Source organism: Athene cunicularia (genome assembly GCF_003259725.1).
Source record: "Athene cunicularia isolate RWA chromosome 4 unlocalized genomic scaffold, athCun1 chr4_part2, whole genome shotgun sequence".
NCBI lineage: Eukaryota > Metazoa > Chordata > Aves > Strigiformes > Strigidae > Athene > Athene cunicularia.
In genome coordinates, this window is record NW_020799099.1 from 22,648,923 (window position 1) to 22,673,483 (window position 24,561).

The following is a 24,561-nucleotide window of genomic DNA, read 5'->3' on the forward strand; positions in this document are numbered from 1 at the left end:
TGCTGAGACTAAATACTACAAGAGTAAAGAACTGTCTGGGAGGGAGAGGAGGTCCCTGTCATTCCCAATTCCTAACAAAGACCAACCATGCTGCTGACAGTGGTGAACTTTATTATATGCCATCTAGGAACTGAACTTCTCAGCATCACTGGAAAAGGATTTCTCCTATCCCTTTTCAAATCCTCAGTTCGGTACTGAAGGGTACGTACCCATTCATTGTTTGTATATCCTGATCCATGATGCCCTTGCTAATCTTAATTCCATCAAAACCGACAACTATTTGGACATAAGTGTTCATTGTTCTCTGTTCATACCAAGATCAAAACCTGTCAGAAATTAACTACAAAACCAGATCCTACGCAGTGAAATGATCATTTTATCACAAAGAAAAGCTGCCTTTTATGAGAACAAACAAACATAGTTTTACAGAAACTGATCTAGGAAACAGACGATTTGCCATAATCTGCCACATACCTAAACGGAACTTTTGTCCACTATGCCCTCATCAACCTTAATGTAATCTTCCAGAACTCCTGTTTAAAACGCTAAAACCTATCACAAGGCTACCTGTAACAGTGTACAGCTCTTTCCCTCATAACTGTGTAAGTCTAAAACACTTACACCACCCAATAAAAACTGGGTTATTCCTTCTCATCTAGAGCATTCATCCTTGCCTGAAGATATCAAATCTAAGAGCAAAAAAGACCAAGTTTCTTCCTTGGTTCATGAATTTCTGTCAGATGATCTGCTGAGTATTTTCCCGGTGTTATTATTCATCTGGTCAGAATCAAGTGACTAAGTCTGTACAGGCTTTTTCCCCCCTCATCAGCTCCTTGAAACACAAAGGCAGTGGCTTTTTTTTTTCCCCTTTGCCTTTTTTTTTTAAACAGCAATTTCTAAGTGAATCATATCCACACCTGTTTATTTTAAAAGTGTTTAGAAAGGTATATAATCTAAAAATTACATTGATTTTAAAAAGCTTCTGTTATCTGTAAAATAGAAATGGCGTTTTCCTATATGTTGCCCATGACAACAATGCAACATATCCACAGCCTAGAGACTAGGTTTTCAACATTTTAAAAAGAAATAAACCTGACATTTTCCATTGTCTCCTTTCTCAATACCTTCCAGGACTCTTACTAATCTCTGATAAATGAAGAAGTCTGAATAAACAGATATCTTATTCTACACAGGCGATGAGACATAATTCCCTAGACTAGTATTAAGAGTCAGATCATTCAAGCACATTCAAGAACGTTTTAGCAAACAAAGATGTTCTCTTCCTTGTCTGTTTTTTGGGTTGGGTTTTTTTTTTTTTTTTAAGTGTAAAAAAATGCAAAAGAAAACTTGATTATTCTTGAACAAATGATGACGCATGAAAAGATCACCTTAAAGTCACAAGTATATCTCACTACCAATCATCAGCGTACCGAACTCTACTGGAAACAACGAAAAGGGCAGACAGTAAAGGAATGCACATGCTGTGGCCTAAAATCAGAATACATCACACCTTTCAGAGAAGAAACTTACCCCAATAATACTATAATAACGTCGTACTTCTAATATTTAAATACAGGGAAAATTTTTTTCACACAGAACTAGCTTTTATGTTATGCAACCATTCAAATGTTGGTGGAAAGAGGAACAGCATTTGGAAAGTCCAAATCAAACATTCTAAATCACCTAGTTCAGTTGTATCACACAATCAAAGACTCCCAAGACAAGCCAGTTTCCTCAGCAAAATTAAACAGCCCACCATAAACACATGGCTTGCACGGGAGATTATAACTTCCAAAGAGACACAGCATGACTAAGGAACAAGCTTTCAAGGAAGAAAAAAAAAAAAAAAAAAAGGAATATGACCAAAATCAAACTAAAACAAAGTAGCATTCATCACCTCTCAGGACTTTGTCTGCACTACTGAAGAGGCAGCTGGAGGAAAGGCAGGATATAGCTGGGTTTCTTAAATGGCTCAAGGTGTCTGAGTTTCAGCAACTAAATCTTGCCTTTAATTTCAGGTGATTAAAATTAACAGAATATAGTCTACTCTCCTTAATGGCTGCCTAAATTGCTCACCAAAATATCTGTCTTTTTAAACTCCAAGAGAGCATTATCAAAATCAGGCAGTTATTTTTAGTGTCATATTTTTGAGACATCCAACTTGATGAGAATTTCAAAACGCCAACCCTGTATTTCCTACAGTAAAGGATTATGTTTAAAAACATATGCTGGGTCATTAACATAATTTATTTAGACACTGGGCAAACTGTTTATACATGTTTTAATAGAATAGTCAAGGAACTTTTTAATGGATGTTTTCCAATTCAAAACTTTTGTTTGACTTTTCAAAAACATATTGTTTCCATGAAAATCTCTTTCAGAGATTTTCTGAATGAAAAATGCTATCACTGACAAAAAGAGAGAGACCACCTGCTACTGTGAGAATACTCATCTGAGAGACAGGAAACCCATTTTCAAGTTCCTAGTTTGTTTAATTTATTCTAGGAAAAAAGTATCTATTATTCTAACACATACTGGAAACTGAATAGTTATTATTAAGTAAATTCTTGCAGTGCAAACAGTTTTACATTTCAATTATAATGAATGAAATTTATGAAAACCCTCCAATTTTATCTCATTTACAACAGCACCACCACAAAAAATACTCTTGGTTGGAAAAGTCAATATGGATTTACATTTTCACCTCTAAAATAACTGATAGGCTTAAAAATGGTCAGTATAGATTTATATTTTCACTTCTAAATTAAGCGATGCCTCTGACATAATCCATGCCATCCATGACCTGAAGGCACATGCCACTGTAGTCAATGGGAAGTGTGCCACTGATTTAAACAGAATTTTACTCCAAACCCCATTGCTCACTAAAAGAATGCTCACCACATTTTCCAAATGCCAGTGTCCTCCCCCAGATTTACTTATGCTTATCAGTCCCTAGTCAAGGGAAATCAGGAAGATTTACTATCTGTACTGAGATGATTAGGACAAAGAACTTCCATGTGCTCTTACTGCAGGTGTTGGGATCCTCCCATGGAGATTCAAGAAAATCTTTTTTCCTGATCTTAGTGATAACATGTTTTCAGCCACCTGTAATGGCACAAGTTTTATGACTTTTAGAGTACTGAGCAGGAAAAACTTACCCTGCAGGTATGTATCAGAATTCATTGTGTGATTATCTGTCTGACTGAGGGGATAAAACCTGAATGAACCTAAAATTTACCCTTGTAGTATGGATTACATTAATTTTTAAATTATGCTGGAAGCCCTGTTAACTGAAAAAAACTAATGATGATCCTTCTGCATGTCTTTGGCTGAAGCATCATCTGTGTTTCGAGTTGCTTCTGGAGATTTTAGTAAGATGGACATGAATCCTTTTTTCTGTATGCCTTGCTGAGAAAATAATTGAATTTACAGCATTAAAAGCATCAATTTTGCCTAAGCCAATGGCTTGCAATTTTGAAATATTGAACTAACCTTTACCCTATGAAGAAAGCTTCAGTAAATTAAGGAAAATTTACTAAAAGAAAATAGAATAGAAGAAAAAGAGAATAGAAGAACAAGATTTGGGAAAAGCAGACAGCTATGATCAAGAGGCAGAAAGAAATCAGTCAATACAGGTGTAATTCCCAGTCTTATGCCTGATTTTGTCAGTAATTACATCAGTGATACTGCGAAATTATAGATGTTGTACCCATGCTCCCCACAATAAAAAATTAAAACAAAAGAGGCAGAGAAAAAAAAGCCAAATCTTGCAAAATGTCCTTGTACCAGGACAACTGTATTTCCAAGTTTACACAAGTTTTCTTGAACGATCCTGAATTTTGGGTGTTAGGGCCCTCAGCTATTACCTCTCTTGAAGGATTTTCTTCAGACACCAAAATTTGAGCTGCAAGCCAAGGAAATGGTAATCTCAAGAAATATCTTGTGTTTGAAATGTGAAAATATTTGTCTGTCTTCTCCATACAAGAAGCCTGGCAGGTATATGTTACCCACAGGCACTCAAGACGGCTTTTGTCTGGGTGACAAACACTTCCTTACCTATAATTCAGGCATTCAAAAAAAGAATATCCATTGAGAGGTTCTTGATGTTCACTCCCTTCTACAGTCTGTTTAACACTTCACTACATTTAGCTTGGTTAATTAGTACTGCTAACTGAAGGAGGATGGAGCCCCAGCCCTGTAAGTAGTCTTTTGTCCTGGTCTTTACTCTGCCTTGGGAGATTGCTTATTTAGTCTATTTGTTTCTTCTTGCTCACCCAAATTCCCCTGAGAGAGCTAAATCAAATAATTTCATGTAAGGAAGTCTAATAGTACAACGTAACTAAGCAGTAATATTACCTGAATTATTAACTCACAGTATTCCTAAAATTGTATAGCAGTATTTTTAGATTACACAGAAGATCCATTGTCTTCTATATCTCCTCCTTTCAAAACCTGCAGGAACAGGTAGATATTTGATACATGACAGCTTTGTCAATGAACATACACAAGGTACATAAAGATGTGTTCCAATCTGGCCATAAACGTAGCATATTTTCAACATAAACAAGAAGCCAGAATCAATGACAGACACAGAGAGCATGTTGGGAGAGACATAACTTGTTTCCCAGACTCACTTTACAGGCCAGGGTAAACTAAGACCTGAAAGAAACTATTAGGCTGGAGAAAACTGGGCAAGTGTGTATATATACATATATATAATTTTTTTTCCTCCATTAAGTTCTATTTTGATGATGTCATTCTTTGTCACTCCATTTCATATCAAAGCTTAGGAGGAGAACTTCACAGCCACATCCACACCTGCTGGATGAGTCAATGCAAATATTACTCATAAAACAGGTGATGTGGTTCTCCTCAAACAGACTTGCTGGCAGAGCCGTATTCCTTAGGAAAAGTGTGCACAAAGCCACTGAGAAAAAGGAAAAGAGAGTGAATAGATGAACAGACACTTCTTGCAACAGGACCCATAATACCTACTTCTCACTCCTACCTTCAGAATTCAATGCTTTTGCAGATCTCATACATTACGATGATAAAGACGGTAAAACAAATTAAATGTATAAGGCTTTTCTCAGAAATTACAAAATCTAACGTTTTCATCAACGGCTTTAGAAAGCCACTGTGATGACATGACTTTTTAAAGCCTGTGCTACACCAGTAAGATGTGAGGAGTCATTCAGAAAACAAATACTGAGACAGGAAATAAAAGTAAAAAGCAGTTGAAAATTAGCTGGGGATTGAGGCAGCAGATGAGAAGTGGGGTTGAGTGAGCCATACTTCTATAACTCTATTCGCTTTAGTAGAAATAAGAGAAGTATTTATGTAAAAAAAAAAAAAAATTAAAACCACAGAGGCTTCAGAGTTTACACACTGTTCAGTGGAAGCAGAAATTCAGGTGGAGGGTAGAATGAGAGGGACAAGAGCTAATGAGGCCTTCTGCCCATGAAAGAGGAACACTGAACCCTGACCCATATCTGCCCATGGGTCATAATGTCTATGTGATTATTCCAGAGTCTGTTTTGAAAACAAAAGGAAACAAAATATTAAAATGGTTTTATTCAAAGAAGTGCTAGCAAATACTTAAAATATTGGAAATAGTGCATTTGAGGAAGAGAGGGTAAACAGGCTGGCTGGCTGTCAACTAGCATAAGCAGCATAGGTCCAATTTGTCGTCATCATTGCTGACTTAGGACAGGACCTCATTCTTCAGCTGAGTAAATTTAGTCTCAAAGATAAGTCACCTTGGTTAACCAGAGAAAAAAACTGTTGTGACTGTCACATTGATTATTCCAAACATCTGCAGTAAAAATATTTATCTGATTATTGACCAGATGGAAAACATATCTCTTGCTGAGGCTGCATGCACAACATCATGAGCTGCCAGAGTCATCTCTATTAGTGACAGCAAAGATCTGCATTTGCAGAGCCTGTAGAGCTGCAGAATGAATGGCAGAAATGCTGGTACAGACCTAAGTTAGTATAGATCTATACATCATTAGACCTACAGCAGCAGTAACACTGCCAACACTAGCTTTTGCTACTTGTTCTGGCACTTCCATTTCTTCCTCAGGGAAAGAGCATTAAGAGTATTAATTACAGAAGTCAGAACACAGTAAGATAAAAAATGCCAAAGGAAATTCTCAGCTCCCTCAAAGCAGAGAGGAAAGAAATTAAGGATTTTTTTTTATGTTTAATGCCAATTAGTAAGGCATGTTTGAGATTAATCATGGAATTGATATGAAATTAAACATTGCATTTATGTAATAAGTTAGTGTTATGGCTACTATCTATAACTTGGTTGTGGCTAATAACCAGTGAGACTGGTGCTCAGTATAACACATAATGTGTATTTAGGTAATATTAGATATCATGTACTAAATGGCTGTCATAGATCCCTTCTTAAAAGTGTCTGTCACTAATTTAAAGATTAATAAAATGCTATTAAAATAAAGCACAGTATAATGAGTAGGAGAAAAGAACAGGTTTTAAAAAATGGATGAGACTTTGCTTGGTAAGTTGACCTTTCAGAAATACTCCCTTCTTCACTGATCATCTAAATGAAAGGCAAGATGTAAGTAGTCACAATTAATTAAAAGTCACTCACATTTGAGCCAGCTACAGTTTTGCTATTATAACACAGAATAACACTTGAGTTAAGGTTGCATGACAAATACCGTTCTGCTCTGTTGTATTTCAGATTCTTAATTCTGAAATGTTTCAACAGCGACATAGCTTTTTTCCTCAAGATAAGGCTCTTAATTCTTCAAGAAATATTATACAGGGACAAAAGGATAAACTTCTTTTCAAAGGAAGATCCTCCCTACAGAAAAGTTTAAGTGCAAAACCACCAACAAAGATCTTTTGTGAGAGAAGAAAGAAACTTTTCCCTAATATGGGAAAAGATCTTGCTTTTTAAAAGAGCTTTAACCGTGGAAAACAGCAGAGGATTGAAGGCTGGAATGTGACATAAAAATAACTCACTAAAAAGAAATGTCTAGAGTGTTTTATCAAAAATTGGTTTAGAAAAGCTTTTCAAAAGAGCACTGTCTGCATACATGTCTGAACAGGATTTTTCTTCTAAGTTTTTAGAGAACACAGCTAGGGAAGCCTGCTCCAAGCATGTGTGTCACTAACTCCACAGGGAGAAGGAAACCCGAAGCCACATGAGAAATTGGTTGTAGTTCTGGTCACTGTGCAAAGTTGCTCCTTCCTCAAGCAAAACCATTGCTATTGCACTATTTACAAAAGGGATGGAGCAAAGGTTGCTGAATAGCATTAATTACATGTTTATGGTTTCATTTTCTCAGGGTTGCTTTTAGGATTAAGTAGCATTGAAGTTGGCTACCCTTATTTGTTACTCAATTGTTTTCTATTCCTTTTGCTAGGTATCACCAACACTCCTTTAAAGGTACTGTCTTAATAAAACATAATAAAATCCATTAAAATAATGGTTTACAATGGACCCGGGTGTAGTATCTCTTGCTGTACCGGAAAAGACTTCCTTCCAAATATTGCTGAGTATGGTCTCACATGATTTGGATCTGTCTGGCAGTGCTGAATGTCACAGTATGTGCAATATATTGTGAAAATGGTAGCTGAGTTCAGTGTCACCAGAGCTGAGATGCAACATGCAAGCACTCCCGTGGGGATCTTGCTTCTGACTTTCCTTAGATTAAATTCAAAATCCTAAAATGGTTTTGAACAAGCTTAGATTCTCCATATTTATAGGGCACATATCCTGTGGGATTAAAACTGACAGGCATCTGCTTCAGTGAAGTTGGATGTAATAAGAGTATGATGGCAGGATTTGCATTCTTTCTTTCTGCAGAAATGCAGCCTTTCTTCTGAAAACGAACTGATAAAAATCCAAGAAAGGACAGTTCTCTTTCTTGGTGTAAAACCAGGTACAATTGAGAAAAGCGGTTTGGTTTCATTTCACAGTCTAATATAAAACCTCATTAGCTCAGAGATCTTCAGCTATCCCAGAGATACAGTGTTTATACTGCCCTGCTTCATTACACTTGTGTTTTCAGAACCACAGAACGGAATTTCTTTTTCAATCTTCATTCCTACATCAAGGAGGTGGGAAAGGTTATTATCATGTTGCTAAGGGAAATGCATCATCCCACCATCAAAAGCCAATATTATAGACTGACAGCTTTTTGAGAGGGCTTTGGCTTGTAAAACCAGTCATTCACTACTGGAGCAATATTGCACTCTCTTGGAGTGAGTCAGAGAGAAATAACAGAAACTGCTTCATTTTATATTACCTTTACTTCTACTTAGAGGTATTGGCTGTGAGATCTATTTGACTTTTTCCTGGTGTGGCCTCCATTTTACTTGAATTTCAAAGGAAAATTATCTCCGTTTTGAAAACTGACTGAAAATGAAAGATTAAATAATGCTTCCTGCCCTTTTTTTTCAGTTTCTTGTACCATTTTCTACTATAAAATATAAAGGAAGTAGACTTCTAATATGAAGAAATACCTTCATTTTTTTTATTAGAGCAAGAATTCACTTCAGAGAAGTCATTTACAACCCATTTTGAGCTACACAAGCATAATTTTCCTTAAAAATAAAAGCACTACAGTGTATTTGTCAGAGTGTTCCTGATGCAAACTGAGAGGTTTGCTTACCTCAGCTGAGAACTTAAGCACAAGAGTTTATTGTAACTATTACAAGTTAAATTTTCTTACATCTTACACCTTTATCTGAGCTGAGCAGCCCATTTCTTTTGTATGTGACATATCTTAGTGGTTTTCCAGTCACAGGAAGAAAAATTAACTACCAAGTCTACCTTATAATGTTGAGTAGATTTCAATGCACATTTAAGTGGCTTCCCAAGGAAGACGACATCTGTGCTCTAGCATCATGGCACAAAACTGCTCAATTTTAGGCAAATCTGACTAATATCCAGAGCGTCTGAAAACATTAAACCCCAGAAGAGGAATGAGAATCAGTGAATAGCTGACCACAGATACATCTGTACCTCCACTGATGAAACCACCAAGCAAGCACAGTCCTTAAACATTCTAGTAACAGGATCAGCTGAATAGCTAGCTGGTTTTGAGCTGTAGGGCAAAACTCTTGCACAGACATACAAAATCTGGGAAAAAGAAAAATTTTAAAAAGCATTTTTTAATGGGGTTGACCAGGTCTGAAAGAGGCTGGTATTTCATGCACTGGCCATGTGTGCAGGAGAGATGCAAACTTTAAATCCTCAAACTTCATTAATTCTACTTCCTCAGCTTTAATAAAGCATCATCGCAAAGCAACTGAAAACACAACCCAAGCTACTAACTGCTTTCATACAGCAGGTGGAAACTTACTGCGAAAAGAGGAGGTATAAAAAGAGATCTTTCTGTGAGTGTAACTTTGTCCGTATTATGACACACGTCTGAGACAATGGTGCTGAAAACCCAAGTTCCCTCTTCCTTGTTTCAGCAAACAACTGGCAAGGTGAGAGCTTTGCCTGCAGCTGCAGCACTGCTCTGAATGCCTGGGTGGCCTCAGGAGACCTCTTCCAAGAGTTGGGTTTTGCCTAAGGCCATCCTGTGTCCCAGGGCTGGATACCATGAAGTCAGGTGAAAAAGTGACATAGGGACACTTGTTCCTCACAGCTTAAACTTTACAAAGTTGCAGATATCATCCCATCATTTATTATTAAAATTAACTAAAATGACAGGCCTGTGGCTTATGCTGGTTTTACACCAAAACTGTTCTCTGACATATCTTTAACATCTCATGTATCTCTGCGGTAACTAATCATTGTTTCATTAAAGCATGTACTTGAAATCCAGTATGAAGAGAAATCTGTTGATGACAAATGACATACACAAATATACAGGAATGCACATATCAAAATATATCACCAGCAGATGAGATGGATAAAACATGGTCTTATAAATAATGGTTTATAGCTCTGGTCTGCTGGAAAAAATAATCCTCCAAAAACCAGTAATGTTTTATTCTAGGTATTTCAAGAAAAATTGCATGGTGTATACATAAAAACATCTGCTGATATCACAGTAATTTAAAGAAAAGGAAGCAGTAATAGCACTTTGTAGTACACTAGATGACATAAGCCAACATTCATATACAATATTTATTATGAAAATAATTAACTGTACCTTGAAAAATAATGGCTCCTCAGGAAGAGGGCTAACAGGGAGTGATGTGGTGCTACTAGCTGGACTCATGTCTGTACTCTGAAAGAAAAGTACACAAAAGTTTGCATTTCCAAACAAGTTCTATGGACATCTTTTTACATTTTGGGGAAAAAACAAAGACTTCAAAGACAATACTGAAAATCTAACAATTAGGTTGACAAAGCAGCTGCAATCTTACAAATTAAAGGTAAATACAGTCAAAGTACTTCACTAATGGGTAAGTACTTAGTAATTTCTTTTTTTTAAATGAACTCCTTATTCAAAGACCCAAACATATGCACAAATACACAAACACATGCACAAATATGCAAACACAGGGTGTCTACAAAAGAGTAATACAAGAGGATAACTGGGAACACAAAAATTTGTTCATATAGAATAAGCTATTAAAAGATGTAATGGAGAATTAAAAAAAAAAAAAACACCACCAAAAAAACCCAACAAGTTTGCATGGTCTGGAAGTTCATCTCTTTCACACTGTGGCATAGCAGTGCAGAATGATATAATGAATTCAACCTAGGCAATTAGCTAATCAGATCCTTCAGTTCACATCACTATGAAACTATCATGACCACTTCAAAAAGCCCAAACTCTGCAAGTGAAGAATACTGCTCCACCCATGAAATTCTAACAGTTCATTCATCAGAAGATTTTTATGCAGATACACCATATTTTGGTCATCAACTGGTACAGGATGAAAACTGAGATGAAATTTTGGGTACAGAACCCCTATGTCAGATCTGAAATAGAGGGCACAGACTTCAAAGTTAACATCTACTGAGAAAATCACTGAGTTTAATTAGATACATACTTGTTACACCAGAAAAAAAAAAGCAGTTAATTTCTCAATATATGGGAAGAAAGTAAAGGAGAAAGGAGGGGACCATGGTAATTACTTCCTAAGAGAAAAAGAGGGACAGGTAGTTTATAACCCATGGAACACAGAGAAGTTGAGGAATACAGGAGATTATAACATGTCCGAAAGCCAGTATCTTTGTTGAATCCATTACTCTGCTATTCAGAAACATCACAAATTTTAACATGGACTCCTGGACTTGATCATCAAGAAAACTGGCTGACAATATTTACTAAAAGATTAAACTCAAAAGTGCAGACAAAACTGGAAATTGTGAGAATGTTCTGCCTCAAAAGCCAACAGTTCAGCTGAGGAAAATTTGTCTTTTAATTTACACAGAACAGAAAAAACCTGAGAGGGGGAAAAAAAAAAAAAATCAGGTAGCTGCTTTCCAAACCAAACCAAGTGCCCTAATTTGCAACTAGAAGCACACAGGAAGGCAGTCCAATCCCTTAAGCACTGAAGCAGCCTCAGTATGAAAATCTGCAAAGCAGATTAGTACCTGTACGCTACACAAGCTGCAAGTTCTTCAGTGATAGCTGGAAACTAAGAGAGGCTGAACAGCCCTGAGGATGCCAAAGTTGCTTTGACAAAACGTCTCAGGGCACATCCACAGGATGGCCTCAGAAAAATATCCGCTCTTCTGTGATGACTGGACATGAGCCAGCCCAGGTCTGGATGCCATGCTGATGTGGCACCCTGCCTGAAACAGGAAAGCTGTTGAGAAGTGGGATATATTAGTAGAGGCACTGTGACTATATAGCATCTGGACTGCAAGTGGTTTGACTCTGGCCAGATAGGAGCACTGGCAGAAAAGCCTGTGTCTGGCTACAGATGTCCATGTATACATACCCTCAGTGGCCCCTCCAACAACTTCAATAATTTTCCTCTCTAAAGAACACAGAGCAGCTTCTCTGCCAGTGTAAATTAATTAAATCCAGTGGTGCCAACACAGTTTATTATAGTGGAGAATTGAGTGAGACAGTACCAAAAGGGTTGTTTCTCGATCTATTAAAAAAAAACCCCTTCCAAACTAATCACTGCTTTGAGAGATGTTGTCAGTTTATCCTCCTGAAGGGACATATTAACAATTTCAAACAACATCACACCTCCCACATAAATTTACCGTCCACAGGGTATCTGTCACTATCACACTTTGCAGTCTAAAGCTCTCCATACATACAAAAACCTACCACAGTGAGGAATTCACCCAACAAGGAGTTTTTATTTGATGCTGCCTAAACCAGTTCTGTTCCCATAAGAGCAGCCACTCACTTTAAGTCTGGCTTAAAGTTGATAGATTTTAGTTATGAATTATCCAGAAGATGCTGCACCATTAGGCTATAATCATATAAGTTATAGTAGATGTTAAACATAATTTGTATCCTAATTATATATATATTAGGCAAAATTAGGTAAATTAAGGCAGCTCCTAAATTTGCAGTACTTTGCTGTGCAACTGTAACATTTTGAAATGTACTTCTGATGCAGTAATAGCACAGTTGGGTTTTGTGGACTGAGCCTTTTTCTTGTGTCACTGGAGACCTCCAAGTGTTCTGGAGAGCAGACAATTTGCAAAGCTTTAATCATATAAACTCCATTTTTTCAAATGTCTAAATAACAAGTAATTCAACCATTTCTCAGAACACCAGTTTAGGAAATACCATGTTGCCCATGTTGAAAACAACCCTGGGAGCTTTTCTGTCAGTGCTTTTAGGCCATTTTTTAATTTGAAGCAGGCTGTTAAAATCCAACAAATGGACATTATTAGAATTTTGCTGATAATTGTTCCACGATTACAATGATCAATGCTCAAGTTTTCTTCTAATTTCTAGAGCTGATCAGCTTAAATTTATCATCACCCTCATTGTGCAACTGAATGGAGTCACTGCTACGCTGCGCTAATCATTTATCCTCAGACAGCATTGTGAAAAGTGCTATTAACTAGCAGGAAATTTCCTGATAACGAGGCAAAGGAAGAAAACAAGTCTAAGAACAAGCTTTTCCCACCTCTTCATCCTGCTTGGAGATCCAGGATCAGGATCCTGCTTGAGGACAGATTCCTACCATTTCAGCTAAATGAAAGAGAAAGCAGCTCTTTCTGGAGCTACAGGCTTGGTTTTGTTATCTTCCACTTGTGTATACCTGCCTCAAAACAGATTGTTTCATAAACTTACGTACTGACGTAAATTGTCTAATGGCAGATTAGAGAATGTAGTCAGTGTTTTTCCAGCAATACAGAAGTATATCTAAATGCACATTATTAAAACCATGCTTTGAAAACAACAGTTATCTTCCAATCTTCAGCAATCTTTAAAGGAAAACAGTCACCTTACAAATTGGGATTTTTCTCCCTACAAACACTTGCCTTTGGTCTTTTCTAGGAAGAGGCCAACGTATCGACCTTTGTTAATTGTAACATGAAATACAGATGATCCCCTGTATATCACCCACTGACAGAAGCCAATTTAATTTGCTACAACTGCTTTTCAACAAGGGTAAACACTGTAATGATAGTTGGCAGACATTGACTTCTCTGGGTATCACTATTGCAATTTATTGATCTGAGAAGTTAATACTGACAGAGAAAACCTTCACTGGATATTAGAGCTAGAGATCAAATAAATCTTTATAATAACTGAAGAAAAGACAAGACAATCTGGGTACTTTATAGCTTTTTTCTAAGGAGTAGTGGATGAGTGTTGAACTGACTTTTAGGGTGATAGTTTCAGTCATATCATAAATTATGCCACTAAGTATCATTTCATAATCTAGAAGTTGAATAGAACTAGGAAGTTAAATAAGTGCACTCAGCAAACTCAGTAGTGACATTCTGATATACTGAAGGTAATCAAAGACCTACAAATGGATTTATTAATGGGTCTGCACAACACCTTTATGAAATATTGTGCTTAAATATTATTATCCCATTTTATCAATGAAAGTGAACAAAAGGGGGAAGAGATTTGCTCAAAGTTATGAAAGGCTGATAAAAACAATGATAGGAATAGTAACTCACAAGGTCAAGTATCCCAGTTGTTCACCCAGCAACCCTACACACTTTTGGAGTGCTATGATTTCTGTAGTTTCTATAATATTTAACATCATGAAGAGTTTTTGCTGATGCATATACTTTCTGCAAATAAAGTTACTATAACCAATTGAGGCCAGAAAAATAAAAATTAAGTTTTAGTAAGAAGAAAAAGCAGACACATGAAATGAGCTTTCATTTCCCACCATGTTTCATTTTCCCCAACATCTCTAATCTCACCCACTAACAATGTACTTCCTTAAAATGTGTTTAGGCCAATTTTCTAACATCTTTGAACACAATCCAGGTGGATATTTATAAACCTATTTCATGTGTCTTTGATTAGTAGGTATTGTTAGTTATTCTTACTAATTACTAATACCTGCAATTATCGGCTGAGACATTTAATTACTATTTTATGGTATTTGCCTGGTCCATTACCTGGAGCTCACTGCTCCAATAGTTTAGAAGGCTGCGTGGGCTTTGCATCTGACCTGAGTCATCGTACCTCTCATTGTAGGAGAGAACCATAAATTACACCTGCTACTGCTTCTTGCTCTTTTTATGCTAGTATGAGAGGTGCGGATAGTCAAGTAAGTTTTCAGTGGTTCAATTATCTACTGATTCTCAACCAGCACTTAGTATTATGGACAGACAGATTAGCCTCGATCCCTCTTTACAAACTAAGCAAAGCTAATCACCGAAGCTGTGAAACACCAGTGGGAAATTTCACCTCATTTAAAGATAAGATGCTGATCTGTCACTTCACAACATTTCTATGTCTAGTACTGTTTATTTTAAAAGACTCTGAGATCTCAGGAACTCTGAGCAAACACATGAAATATAATATTTTGCAAAATATTTTTTTTTCAGCAAGGAGGGATCATCAGGATGAAGGATATTTTGTTGACTGCTATTTGTTTCTACTTTGAAAAATAGCTGAAAATATGCTCTTTTAGCCTTTCCATTAGGCTAAATTAATTATAAAGCCCATAACCAGCAAGCAACATAAGGAATATATAACCAGTACATGGTTTGTTACAAGACTACAGTGTTTGAAATAGTTTAGACCCAGACTATATTTTCACATTGTTTATATTTAATATATATTATAATCAAATATTTGATTTTACTAAGCTAGCTATCTCCCCTCTCCTTATATTAAATGCAGAACTGTAAGAGTACCAAAGTACCAGGCACAAATTACTATTAACATCTGCTTTTCAGTTTCTAAAAATATCAATATGAAAATACCTAACATATAAAACATCTGGTGGCTGGCACACGGAGAACATCTTAATAAACATGTTTTAAAATTTGTAAACGAAGTAGTAAACTGAACCAAGCCTCTAAACAGAGGCTCAAGAATTGTAAATTGCTGGCTTACAATTAAGTACATACAGAGGGAAATAAATGTATATAAATGTCAGATTTCTTATAACAGAAAATGACATATATATCACTACATAACTAATAGATTTATTTAATAGCAAATATCCCTTCCTTTCTGCTTTTTTTTTTTAACCTTGATTTTTTCATTGCTCATCCTTACAGATTGTGTTTATTCCCTACTTTCCTTCACAAGACTCATAATAAACCGAGACACCAGTTTCCTTGGTCAGATAACTTCCTAGCACATAGAGGTTAGATAAAAGGTCCATTAATATGTAGGAGAAAACCACTTTTACCTTCCCAAACAGTAAATTCAACTCAAGTTCATCTCTAAAATCCCCTTCGCTTCTATCTGCAAACAAAATGTAATTTCAAAAGTAATTTGGACAATGACTTTGGGGTTAACATCTCTTTGTGAAGAGTAGTGCAGGATCATCAATGACTGTCGCTGCGTGAATTGGGACTGCTATGACACATTATATTAAATGTAACTCCAGTTATATTTTTATCCTAATCAAAACCAGGGGGTTGCTTTCACAGACGCAAATGCTTTGTTGACAACACAGTGGAGAACTGATTTCCTTGAGCAAAATTCTACTCCCTCTTCAGTTTCTATTGTTTTTTTCATACTTCATTGACTATACTATCCAGCCTTGACATTTTGTTATTGTATATTCCTCCCTAATAATATCATATAACATCAGCTTTTTCTGCTCTTTCAGCAGTCAATTGAGAGAGCCAAGCACTCTCTTGGGATTTTAATCTGCACACTGCCTATTTCAATTGGTTTTTTCTCCTTGCAGGAGATCTTTCAGGTTCAAATATACTTTTTTTTTTTTCTCAGAATGCATTCAGTTTTGTAGCAAATATGACAGTTGTCTCATTCAGTAGGTTTGGTGATTTTTTTTTTTTTTTACTCCAGTCACAAAGACATTTTCTTTCTCCAAAGCCAGCATCACAGCACTACGAGTAACTACACTCATACTCCATACTACAGCCTGAATCTGGAAGAAAATGTCTTCATCCACTCAGAGTCTGTCAGCAAAGTACATCTGGGTGCTCTCAAACTCCTACATCTTCCCTGCATACAGATGCATCGTTTTTCTGCCCTTCCAAATAAAACACTTATGAAAGAAGTAATCAAATAAACCGAGAAGGATCAAATCTGATAACAGAATTGCCTCCCCTCCCTGATTTACACTTTCTTGCATATTCTGCATCATTGACTATCATAACGTACTGGAACTTGGCTGCAGCCAAAATGATCAGATATTGATACAAAAAAATAGAACTACAACTATATCAGAGGATAAAAACATACACAGGATACATATTTATGTGCTTCTGGATATGTGGAAATAACTGTCTTGATAAGTTAGGGAAAAAAATGCTTCTGAAGACAGGTTGTTCTGCAAGTTTCTCTGAAGTATCCACAGATGGTCACTGTTGAAGCCAGACATGGATTTAGGTGCCAGTTTCAGCGAAACAGTTCCCATGCTCGCATACTCTTACAATTAAATGTTCTCCATGAAGCTCTGAAAAACAGTCACAATCTCCTTACAGCATATGTAACTTCTTTTTCGGTCTACAAAAGACAGACACTATTCCTTCAAGACAAGAATTTATCACACTTGCTACTTGCTATTAATGAATATTTTTCTTTAAGGTAAAGATTTTGTCATACATTAAACTCACACCCCAAAAACCTGTATGTTTTACTGTTCAGTACATCCCTTTGCCCATAAGTACATAAGGATATAGGTGATATATCCCGCAACAGTGGTCAGTTTTCTGCCTACAGTTTCCCTGCCACATACTGTTTTCATCTGAATGAGGGCAGTTTTATAACATTAATAAAACTTATTTGTTAAACCTGAACATAATGAAGCCAGCCTGATTTTCATTAATAATTTGCTGTTCAATTGTCCAGTTGTTTTCTACCTTTATTTTATTTGGTAACCACCAAGAACAACACTGCTAGATTTTCACACTGCTGTTTTAATGTGAGGCTGTTTTATTTTTCTATGTTTTTCAAAAAGATTCAGATGCCTTCAATTGCTATGCATTTCACTGAGGTTTTAACAAGCCACTTTGCACTTTCTAAATGTTGTGACTGCAATTATTCTCACTTCTTCATCAGTTCTCAGAAGGGTTTTTACAATTTCAGTATGGAACCACTTCTGACATGGTATTTTAACTTATTTAGATGCAGAGGCTTCATTCTCAAAACTGTCTTGAATTCTCCAATAACAATTTAAAGGAAAAAATTTTAACATCTGTACGTGTCTGCTGCTAAATCAAGGAAGACGGATTTTTTTTCCCCACCGCAAGAAAAGCAGCAAGTGACATTTAATAATACTTTTTCCCTGGCTGCTACACTTCTGTATGATGTTAGAAATAAAAAGCAAACAGTTAGTAAGTTTTGCCATGTTATTTGTTTCACAGTTTTTAATAGCAATGTTCTTTAATGTTTTTAGCAAATTGAATCCTTTTGTGCAATATAAGGCAATATTTCAGCTCCTGAAACACAGCAATTCTGTTTTCCACAGCCACAGTGTTGAAGCATGCTAAGCCTACTGTATTTGGTTTAGCAAGCAAGTTCTAAAATGGAGTTGGTCAAAGCAGAACAAATATTCCTTGATTTTGTAAATATGTGGTATGCCAAGTTTCTACCGTCAGACAACAGCTTTCATTCTTAAGTGAAAGATTAAGAAGGGTAAAGCACAATGGGAAATTCAACTCCCACCCTGGAAGAAGGTTCAATAGAAACTGCCCCAATGCAGTAAGCTCTCCACAATCTTTCTGGCTCTGCATGTTCTTCTTCGCTTCTCTAGTGAAATACTTACTTCTCTTCCCACCAGCTCAAATCAATATCTGTCAAGACTGTCCACTCTTTCTTACCTCTTAGGGTACCCGTACAGCATCTCTACTTCCCACTCACGCACCCATTGCATTACCAACACTGCTTCTGTTGTGCCACCCATCTGAAACTGAAAGGCTTCCCCCGCCTTCTCTGCCTTTCTCTCTTCCTTTGGTCAATGCCCATCCCCTTCAGCCCATATATATATAGAGGCTTATATATATATTAATATGTACACTATATATACTTTATACATATATACACAATATAGAAAATATATATTAATATATATAGATATATCAATACACAAAATTGAAGAAATCTCTTTATGCAGTTGCTGTGATGAAGCAGCCATAAGATTGGTTTGCTACTGAAAAGATAGTGAAGCTGGTCAAATAATGCATGTCTTAAAAATATGTCAGGTTTCACTACAGTGAACCTGTTTTGACACAGCTTCTCACTCCCAAGCTCTGTATAGTCTGGCGAGGCCAAACTTCATTGCTTAAGAAATCGCTGCAACTTGCAAAGGAATGGAGTTAAAAGTTGCTTGTACTAGTACTTAGCCATTGCATTATCGTTATTTTTAGAGCTCTCAGCTGAGCGTTTTGTTTTCATTTTTGTGTTTTGCAATGGAATTACATATTAAACTTTCTGAGATATCTGAATATCATTTTATAAGGCCGGTAGCAATAAAATATTCATTTTTCATTTATATTATGTCCAGGAATACAAATGAGGATAATTTCTTCCTACCCTTCAACATTAATATGGAAACCAGGGAGAAAAATTGAACACACCTTTCACATTCATTTAACTACAATAAAATATAAAGAGCTTTTCAAATGAAAAATACTTAAAAAAAAAATACTGTCTGTTTTCGTTAGAAGTATTGTTACATGCATCTCCGCTATCATATTTATATATTTATTTATTTTCTAGTTTGGTAATCCTACAAAGCAAGGTTAAGGTACTGGTTCAATCGCCATGTGATAAATCAGCATTCCTTGAAATAGCTTTGGTAGATATAATACAAAAATAAACCAGCAAGTCAAAGTAAATGAGATGTCAGCAAACTCCTAGGCTTATGCTACAGGCTAGGAGTTTATCCATATTCCTGTTATGTCACGAAGCAGCTGGCACCCTGGCTTATCTGATGGCAGTCTCTCTACATGGCTCCCACTGAGTTTCTTTCATCTGCTCCTTTTCCCTTCCCCTTGCATTGCCACTACGATTTTAGCTCTCAACAGCTGCTGCTGCTTACGAGAATCTCTGTCGGCTCAGTTATGGTAAAAACAGAAGTTTTCCTTGGCATCATCATTGCATCTTTCACTCCACAGCACCACAGAGGTGATGGCAGGTGTTAACACCACTTGGCTGCTGCAGGGAGGCCACGTGGTTGTCACTACATCAGCTGCTTCCAGAGGCAAGCTTGTGCAGAGCCAACTGCACGTGACTACCTTGTCCTTGGTGTGAGCTGTCAGCTGAGTTACAACCAAAAGCTAGTTCCCCAACTTCTTCCTAAAACCTCCAAGAGCTCCAAGAGAAATTGATATCTCAAAGAATATAAAACAGGATCTGCTGGCAGCAGAAACACTCTGGGTTTAAGTGATGTCCATCAGCAGGGCTGGGCTGAAAAGACTGACTTGCATTATTCCTCTTGTACTCTGGCTCTTATGCTGCTGCTGCTCCCAACCTTTCAGAGATGTTAAGTTCAATACAAAAAATTAATCAGTCTGCTTTTTCACAACTCTTAAAGTTGGGACAATTTTCTATTTGTCTGCATCATGTACTGCATACAAAGGACAGTCTCAAAAAGGATGTTACTCTGAGAACAGAGATGAATGGTTTTTTGTCAAAGAGTTTGCACCGGAATTCCAGAAATGAACAGATCAAATGTAAGAAACTTTTAGCACTTGCACTGCAGATGCAGAAACGGACTTGTGGAATACTGCATTTTCAACAGAAGAAATCAATGTTAAGGGAATTGCTAAAATCAGTATCACCCTTGCCTACCTATTTTATACCTTTCAATTAATGGCCACATACTTTTTTTGACAGAAGTTCTGCTTCAATCAGAGCACATGATGATGGCTTTTAATAAATTTGCAATATTTTCTTTTAACATACAACACTCAATATTGCAACACCATTATGTTGCAAAGGGTCTGGAAGCTGCCCACATACAATCAACAATTCTGCTGTGAGGTTTCAATCCTTTCTAGTCTAATCACTCAATTTCTTTCACTCAGTTACGCCTGTTCTTCAAGCATAGTAGTATAAAGTCTAATTGGTTTCTGTACTGGAAGGACAATGAAGGTGCCTAGAAGCAGTTTTAACCCTTACCATAGCCAGAGGCAGAGATCTCATTACCAGAAATTCTGGGAAATCTTACATTAATCAAAACTGTATTAATACACTTTTTCAAAAATAAGGAGAATTTGCAACTTTTACTGATGGCTCTCAAATATATTAACAGTGAATACAAATGGCTTGTACATCACTTTTCATTTGTTTGTTTTCTGCAAAGTCAGAGTATCTTATCTAGTAAGTAGGGAAAAAATTGTCATTCTGTAGTTTAACAGATGCACTCAAAAATCCAATGGAAAATCTTAATCTTTTAAATACGGCTTTCATGAAGCAGAACAATGATTTTCATAGGATTCTTGCTGAATGCTTTCTGAGTGGTTATTATAGGTAGGTAACTAAACTTAAATTTAAGAATACTGTGGTTAGGAAACCTACTTGCAGGTTTATGTTTTTCAGAGGATTTCTACAACATCACACAAACTAGAAAGCAATGAATACCATTTCCATCTGTTTACCACAAGTTTCCTAAAACAAAAAAAAAAAATTGCTTTTAAAACATCCCTAGTAGATTCTTATATTGGGTGAATGTGAAAACCAAGCTTAATGGCCTGGAAGTCAGACTATGCTATTTTAAAAAATACAGTGTCTGGGATCCCCAAACCAGAAACTGATTACCATCCAGGCTAGAAATCTTAAAGATTTTGTAGAAAATGACTATGCCATTCTTTATGAATTATGATCAGCTATGCCATAATGGAACCATCCCACCAAATGCAAACTGCATCTAGGTCAGATACATGTATTAAGTAGAAGTAGCAAAAGTAAGAAAGAAATCCTAATCCATTAACTTAACTATTGATATTGTTAAACTCTTTTCAGGGGACTCCTGTGCATCTTGAATCATAACCAAGTAGAAGGAAACTGCCTTTCAACAACTGCCAGAGCCCCAGAAGATACCCCTCTCCCTGTAGGCAACAGCACTGGATTCCAAATGCCTACCTGATACCCTGTGTCCACATGGATTACTAATTTATCCTAAATATCAGGGAAGAAAAAAATGCACAATATTTCCAAACATTATATGAATACGTAAATAATCTCAATTTAATTCAAAAACACACTCATTCCACTGAAAGGCAAAAGTAATGACCATTTTGAAACAATTTTAGTGAGAAAATGGAGTTTTTCATTGAAGATAGGATGTGATAGCATTCCAAATCCTCAAAAAATCAAGTATGGGCCTTCAACAGACTTAACACAGCAGTGACTTATACCCAACAGTCAAGATTTAAGTGATTGATGTTCCTGTTTCACAAGCCATTGCAAGCAGATGAAGTGTACTGCCTGCATGGACTGTCATGTATAATTGAGGCCTAAGTAGTGAATCACAATTAATAAAATTTAATTTATTAAATCAGCACCAATGGAAAAAGACAAGGAAAAATTAAGTAGGGAAAAAATGTAAAAATGCATGAACATCAAAGTAGCATTGATAACTTTATTTTCTATTTTGAGCAGTATGATCACTTCTGCAGTCTCATTTGAATACATTTATAATTAAAGTGGATTAACGGTTTATAGCAGAAAATTAATACAAACTTCAATTCTCATGTTCATTTAAATACTTTTCAAGAGAAACGGGGCTCTTCTGCTGCTTCACATTTAAGTCTATGGCTTGAGTACACAAATTTAACAGTCACCTTACAGCATTAGAATAAGCAAGGCTAAATTAACCTGTGAGCCAAAGTCAGACGGTCCCTCCAGGACTAAAGTATCTTCACCTTTATGGACTGTTCAGGCAGGGAGCTGCTGCTGAGTTAGTTAGGACAGGAACATACACATTGAATAATCTGTTCTGGTCTAACTTCCCACACGAAAACTCTTCACACAATTGCCAGTGTGAAATAAAACTAAACTCTTTTAAAACTGGAAGAAACCCATTGCTCTGCAAATTAAAATTGTAACTGAGCAGTAAGCGCCTCTTCTGGATAAATGCCCTTTTTTTTCCCCCCTTACACTTTACATTTATAAAGCAAAATAAGGAAACTGGAGATTTGAAAAGGTCAAAGCCTTCTGTACATCATCATGCAATTCTCCAGCTAAGAGTACTGTACTCCTAACAACTCAGCTTAAAGTCTGCTGAGTGATTATTATCAGAATAATTTCTAAAAATAGCATCAATTGCTAGATGCTGGAAGGAAAGAGAACAGGGTGTGATTGCTGAAAAACAAGCCTGAGAAAAAGACCCTATGTCTTTTGTGCTTATTTTGACATGAGCTTTTAAGCATTTGACTTACTGAATTTCAGCTACCTACACAAAGATACTGCACTCATCTGATATATTATTTTTACAGGAACTGTTCCTTATTTTTATATGTTTTGTGAAATTTGGAGTCTGTTTTCTTTATGCTAAACAGATTAAGGAATAAAATTTAACAGTACATCAAGCAATGAATCAATATGATACTGTGTTGATATAAGAATCTGAGAACTTCTGAGGACAAGTCACATCTCTCAGATTTCAATTGTATATTAAGAGTAATTTACATAAAATGCAGTATTATTTTTCAAGCATGAAAGTCACAGATGGAATCTGAAATAATTCACATCACAGCAAAAAAAAAAAGCCCTACAACTCGATCAAGAACTAGAATAAATTGTTGATTAATAACTCCAGAGGTCTACTTTTTGTTTATACTTTATGAAGAATTCCTTATGAAAAATGTGTGGGAGTGGGCTTCTAATGTTGCATGATTATCTTGTGAAAACAAATGACTTTTTAGATGTGTTCTTGAAAGCCACCAGACAAGAACAGATACATTTTGTTTCCTGTTGCCAGGGGATACAGAAGACCATTTTCACATAGTGAATCATCACTGCATTTAAAAAATGGTGTTAGCAGGAATTTCTATCATCGATGTGTGGTTGAGTCTTTCTGGTCACCTTCAGTGATCTTGCAATGATCTATAGTCCTGATGTAGGATGATATACTTGTTTTTTCTAAATTTTCAATAATTATCCCCATGGGCTTTACAAAGTACGTATTGCCGTTAGTACATAGCAAAACTCAGCAGCACGATTACACATGCTGAAACGTTTCTTTGGACAACGACATCCTGCATAATCTACTACCTATTCAATTCTATAATAATGTATACATTCAGAATAATATTCAGTATGACCAAATCCTCATATGACATGATTTTCCCACAGATAAATGACAGCTTAAGACTTTACAGACAGTGGGGGGAAAAAAAAGATTGTATCTGATAATCTGCTTTACTGTAGTGATTTCAGTTAACATTCTGACACAAGTTTTTTTGTGCAGATCCACTTTTATGCCACGTATAGGAGCTTCCATAAAAAAGAACACCAGTTACAGTTAATTTCCATTGTGCAACACAAAATTGGAGAAGGGAAGGGAAGCCTTCAAAAGACTATTTCTCTGACATGAAAAGAACTATTATACAGAAACAAAATTTTGGAGCTTCTAAAGGATTGTCTCAAAAAGAAGACAGTTCCTGAAAAAAGTCTTAGTGGTATACTATCAACAATAATTTTGGTATCTGATTTCCATTAATGATTAAGTAGATGTTATATATTTTAAGAAAGACAAATTAATATATTTCTATATGTAAATATTAACAAGTGTTTATTATGGCTTCAGTTCAGTTGATGACTAAACTGCTTGCTGCAATGAGACGTTTTCCTGAAATGAAGAATCACTCAGAAGAACTGAGAACTAAGGCATTTTACTGGAACATTTTCGCAAGAGGGTGAAGAATCAGGAAGCCAAATACAATAGCATCCTAACGAAGAAACTACAACAGTGCATATAATTAATTTCAGAGGTACACTGCAAGATATAGTTAGGCTGGACTGACATCAGAGCAATAAGCAACATTGCATGTGAATATATGGGGGGGGG

At 36.2% G+C, this 24,561-nt stretch overlaps 1 protein-coding gene across 3 annotated transcripts in view; it reads right to left on the reverse strand.

Annotated features, from left to right (window-relative positions):
• The window catches only part of CCSER1 (coiled-coil serine rich protein 1), a 646,489-nt gene that overhangs the window by 375,947 nt on the left and 245,981 nt on the right, over positions 1 to 24,561 (reverse strand). For all 3 annotated transcript variants that reach the window (XM_026847667.1, XM_026847668.1, XM_026847666.1), the window contains exon 6: positions 10,149 to 10,226. In XM_026847667.1, the coding sequence (XP_026703468.1) occupies positions 10,149 to 10,226 (78 nt within the window). The remainder of the gene's footprint in view (positions 1 to 10,148; positions 10,227 to 24,561) is intronic.